We start from the raw sequence: 5,099 nt of genomic DNA, 5'->3' as shown, positions 1-5,099 counted from the left end.
GAGGGGTGTGGGGAAGTGCTTAAGAAGGCGCGTTTGACACTGTGATGCAAATGTCTAACCATAAAGTGAGAAGAAAAGCAATTATTTCCCTAATGCCAAGACTGGAAATGAAGCTGAACAACGTTTTCTTCACCGCGGGGACGTGGGTTAGAAACAATGACAGCCTCATTTGCCACCATCCCTAGGAGCAACCCCGACAAGGTTGGTTGAAGGAGGGCGGCCCCAAGTAAAGAGTCCAGGGCCATTAGAAAGAGCCCAGAGAACACCAAATCCAGAACAAAGCCACCAAGCCCAGCCCTCCTGGCCATCTGCGCCTGAGAGCTGGGGCCGTGCCTGGTCTGACGGGGCAGCTGGGATGACCAGGACCTGGCTGGCCTTGCCCACTCCACTCAGTGAATGAAATCTCACCAGGTGAGTCAGCTGGCTCAGCCACCAGGACCAAATCTAGTGCAGCCTGGAAAGAGAAAAACCAGGCCAACCCAGCACCCTGGGGGCTGCAGGGGGCTGTGTGCTTTGAGAGGCTTGGGAAACTGGCCCTCACCTTCAACTTGGCAGCTCTCACCTGGACAGCCTTAGCCGCAGCGCCCCCTGCTGGCTAGCCACGCCTTGTCTCTGCCCTTCTTCCTCCAACAACACCGACCAGGGGCACCAACAAGCCTGCCCAGACTCCCCCTCGCAGCCCACAGGGCTGCAAACCCTTGCTGGTGCCTCGGCCTCCGTTTCCTCTCACGAGGCACAGATTGAGCCTCTAAGCCAGAGGTTCTCAACCTGTGGGTCGCGACCCCTTTGGCGGTCGAACGACCCTTTCACAGGGGTCGCCGAAGACCATCCTGCATATCAGATATTTACATGACGATTCATAACAGTAGCAACATTACAGTTAGGAAGTAGCAACGAAAATAATTTTATGGTTGGGTCACAACATGAGGAACTGTATTTAAAGGGCCAGAAGGTTGAGAACCACTGCAACTCTGAGCACTGCTGTTACTGAAATGCCTGGCACTCCAGACAGAGCTTCCGGGGACAGCCATCACTCTTCGTGAACCACACTCCGGGCACCTCATGTCCACTCTCCCATAGGACCACAGCACAAGGCTGAACACAGGCACGAGGAGGCCACGGGCCCAGCAGGTCCATGACCTGCCCAGGGGGTGGATCTGTGCCGCACAGGGTCTGACCCCAGAGCCCAAGGGAGCCCACAAGGCCTCCCCCAGAGGCCGCATGGCCTGGATTTACAAGCCCATCCGCCTGAGTTCAAATAACAGGTCCACCACTTAACGTGGAGTGCATCCTGGGGCCACTCTCCCACTTTTCTAGGGCTCCCATCTGTTCAATGGGGGGGGGAGACAAGGTGTCATGGAGGGTACTTGTGGAGGGTTAAGCCTGTAAACACCCCTAAAGTGCTTGTAACAGAATATGAGGCTGCCTTCTCTGCCATCTTCCTGAGCTCCCAGATCAGGCCTGGGGGGGGTGGGGGCCCTCTTTTCCCACCACCGCGGGGGAGGGGCCGCAGGTGGGGGTGGAGCCAGAGGCTGGCGTCCCTCACCTGCCCCAGCCCGATAGGGGCTCGTCCCCCGTGCAGACCTTGACATCCTCCCCAGGCCCCGCATTTATCCAAGATCTTTAAAAACGAAAGCTGCAGGGGAGGGTAATTAACTTTAATAGGAGCCGCCTTCGATTTAAAGCCACAGGGGGGAAGTAATTAGATTTAACAGAAGCCGAGGCTTTCTGAACCGAGACACCCGGCGTGGGGGTCCCCGCTCCAGAACGCCTTGGAGATGATGTCTTCTTTTGTAAAGACTTTGCCGGTGACATTTTCGGCGTGCTCCGTCATTAATGCCAGTCACCGACCGGGGTGTGAACGTGGCCTTGGCTCATTGAAATTCATTAGGCCTGGCACCGGGTTCCGTTCCGGAGTCCCCGCCGTTTGCCCTCCCCTCGCCTTTGCGCCGAGCGAGTGTAGCTCTTCCCCCAAACCAGCCTCCAGCGCCCCACACCCAGGAGTTGGGGGTGGAGAAGGGCTGGAGGAAAAATGAGAAAGAATCCGTGTTGAGCCACAGCCCCGGGGAGGACCCCTCTCTTTCCGCCAGGGCATGCCATCCCCTGGAGGTTGTCTGCATTCTCAGAGCATCCTTAGAGAAGGCCTCTGGTTTGCATGAGCCACTTCACTGGGTGGCCCCGATTTCCCCACCTGGTGCCGGCCCCCACCCCGGCAGCGTGCGTGTGGCTCTGCTGCCCCTCCGCACCAGGTAAGGAGCACCCCCGACCTCTCCATCCGCGCTGCGCTCAGGGACCCAAGGACGGCACCAACGTCGGAAACAGAGGGGCCGCTTTTCTCCCAGCGCCCGGGCCTGAGCTGTAAGTCAGTTTCTAAATCTGAGCTTGCAAGCCCACCGAGCCCCAGAGGCTCCTGCACAACGACCGCGAGCGCGGCAGGCAGAGCCGAAACCCGGGCTGATGCGCCATCTAGCGGCGCCCGCGCGACGCCCTATTGTTCTCGGGGGCGGGGTTCGAGCCCGGCCCCGCCCCCCCGTCGGGGTACAATTTATGGTCATCAAGTAAAGGGGCCCGGGGTGGAGGAGGGACAAGGATCTCGAGAACACAGGCTGGGAGAATGTAGAGGGTCCGCGCTGCAGGAGAAATGCCATCGCGCGGCTTTCCATCGGGGTGGGAGGGTCGGCACCGTCGTGGGAGGGAGCGAATGGGGCTTTTAAGGGGAGAGGGCCCTAAAGTCGAGGTAACGTTTCTCCGGACAGGGGGTGAGGGATGCAAAGCTCAGTGTCCCCCCTCCCCCAATCTCTAGTGCCGGCGTTCCAGCCCCAGCCCCAGCTAGCGCCCCCCGACGAGCGCATTCTCTGGGGAGCCGCAGCCGGAGGCGGGGCCCCGTCAAACTCGCCCAGTCAAGAGCGACCTGGCTGCCCACCCCGCCACCGAGTCGCGGGGAAGAGCTCCTCTGAGCTTTGAACTTGGGGCCTCCGCTCCCAGATCCGGCGATCTGGGCGAGATCACTGGGTAGGGCCCGGGGAGGGGGGCTGGAACTGGAGGCGTGGTGTGAGTGGGTGTGTTGGGGGGCGGGGGCCTGATGCAATCCTGATAAGAAATGCTCGGGTGTCAGGGGCACCCACCCGCCGAGAGGGTAAGACGCGCTATATAAGGCCGCTAGCCTGGAGCCGCTGCGCCCTCGGAACAGCGCACGCAGAGTGCACGGCTGGCTGAAGTGCCCCGCGGACACCCCACCTCCTCACGCACAGCCCCGCAGGGCGTCCCAGCTGCCGCCCAGACTCCCGCACCCCGCAGCTGCCAGGAACTGCGCCCCGGAGCCTGAGAGAAGTGCCATGCAAAGCGCGTGGAGCCGACGCGTTGTGGCCCGAGCCCTGGTCTTGGCCAGCCTCGGGCTGGCCTCAGCCGGGGGGCCCCTCGGTCTTTCGGACGCTGGGCCGCACGTGCACTACGGCTGGGGGGAGTCCATCCGCCTGCGCCACCTGTACACCTCCGGCCCCCACGGCCCATCCAGCTGCTTCCTGCGCATCCGCGCTGACGGCGCAGTGGACTGCGCGCGGGGCCAGAGCGCGCACAGTGAGTGCCCGCCGGGTCCCCCTCCTGCCCAGGGTCCCCTCCTTCCTTCGCCTCCCTCTACTCCCGCGGGCTCCCCACTCCCGGCAACACCAGGTTTTAGCAGATCCTCGTTCTGTAACCTCCCTGGGTCCCCCGACAGCGTGAGGACTGGGGGAGGGGGCACGGGTCCGTAGACCTACCACACCCATGGGTTACTCTCCCCTGACCGCCCTCCTCCCTTTGGCTCCTACGGACCCTTCACTCGTGGGAATCCCAGGACTTGGCACCTCGGCGTTCCACTCCCTCCCTGGGCCCCCAACAGCGTGAGGAGATGGGGGAGATGGGGGCAGGGTACGGGCACCAACCACGTCCACATATCGTGGGGCCCGCGGCCCCGGCTGCAGCTCTTTGCTTCTCTCGCATCAGGTTTGGTGGAGATCAGGGCCGTCGCCTTGCGGAAAGTGGCCATCAAGGGCGTGCACAGCGCCCTGTACCTCTGCATGGGAGGCGACGGCAGGATGCTGGGGCTGGTAGGTGTCGCCAACAGGCGGGAGGCGCTGGGACCGGGGCCTGCAGGGCGGGGGAGGGGCGCTGGATCCGATCCAGGGTTCCCCGGCTTCCTCCCGCTCGCGGGGCCCGGAGCTCCGAGGGGAAGGCTGGCTGCCAGGGCCGGACTAAGTTAACGTCCGACGTCTTTCTGCGGAAGTTTAGGGCCCCGGCCAGTGGCCCAGTGGCGGGAGAACGGGTCAAAGCCGCCTTTACGCTTACAGTTGAGCCAGAGGCCGGCCCAGTCGGATGGAGGGAACCCGTTACTTGGCTGTCTGCTGTGAAACAGGAAAACCCACCTCGGGCCTTTTCAGGCTGGGCTTGCTCTTGGGTGGTCCTCCAATCGGCTCCCCTTCCCGCAGTATTTAAAAAAGAAAGAAAAAGAAAAAGGGTGTGTCCACAATTCGGGTCTTTTTCAAAAGGTCACTCCTCAAACAACTCAGGGGAAAGTGACGTTCAGGATTGGAGGTATTTTTAAATTAATTTTTATCTACAAGAAAAAGGTTTTGCAGGCCCATCAGAGTAATATTCCATGCGTTCTCTCCCTGGCGTCCATCCTGGTGTCCAGCTCACCTGTGTGGCAAATGCCCGTAGGGGTGAGATGGCCCAGCTACCCACCGAGTCTCGGGGCAGGAAGTGCCCGGAACAAAGACAGAGAGTTCAAAGGGAGCCCCCCTCCCCCGCCGCTCGGGGGTGACTGTGTGTGGGCCGGGGGCTGCACTGGAGGCTCAGGGGCGGAGACTGCGTTCCCGGCCCTCCCACCCCCGCAGCACTAATCTTTTCAGTTCCCCAAAATTGTGCTGTGGCTTTGAGGGTTGTTTATTCCATTTATCCGGGGCCCTGTGTCGGGTTTTATGGCGGAGTCCTGAGTGAAAGGACACGAATGGAGGCCAAGAAAGGAGATGAGCGCCTGCTGAAAGCCGACACCCTAAGCCACGCAAACCCCTTACTTGCAACTGTAGTTATTTGTGACAATTACTTTATGGGGGAGGGGGGGT

The 5,099-nt window shown here is 61.3% G+C and overlaps 1 protein-coding gene across 1 annotated transcript in view; it reads left to right on the top strand.

Annotated features, from left to right (window-relative positions):
* The first annotated feature begins 3,335 nt into the window (after nucleotides 1-3,335).
* Nucleotides 3,336-5,099, top strand: part of FGF19 (fibroblast growth factor 19) — a 3,853-nt gene continuing 2,089 nt past the window's right edge. Inside the window, exons 1-2 of the mRNA XM_006098080.2 lie at nucleotides 3,336-3,576; nucleotides 3,982-4,085. Of these exons, the coding sequence (XP_006098142.1) occupies nucleotides 3,336-3,576; nucleotides 3,982-4,085 (345 nt within the window). The remainder of the gene's footprint in view (nucleotides 3,577-3,981; nucleotides 4,086-5,099) is intronic.

Source organism: Myotis lucifugus, unplaced genomic scaffold, assembly GCF_000147115.1.
Source record: "Myotis lucifugus unplaced genomic scaffold, Myoluc2.0 scaffold_218, whole genome shotgun sequence".
NCBI classification, from domain to species: domain Eukaryota; kingdom Metazoa; phylum Chordata; class Mammalia; order Chiroptera; family Vespertilionidae; genus Myotis; species Myotis lucifugus.
Note: the sequence above shows the minus strand (reverse complement) of the source record. Positions and strands in the feature narration are given on the sequence as shown.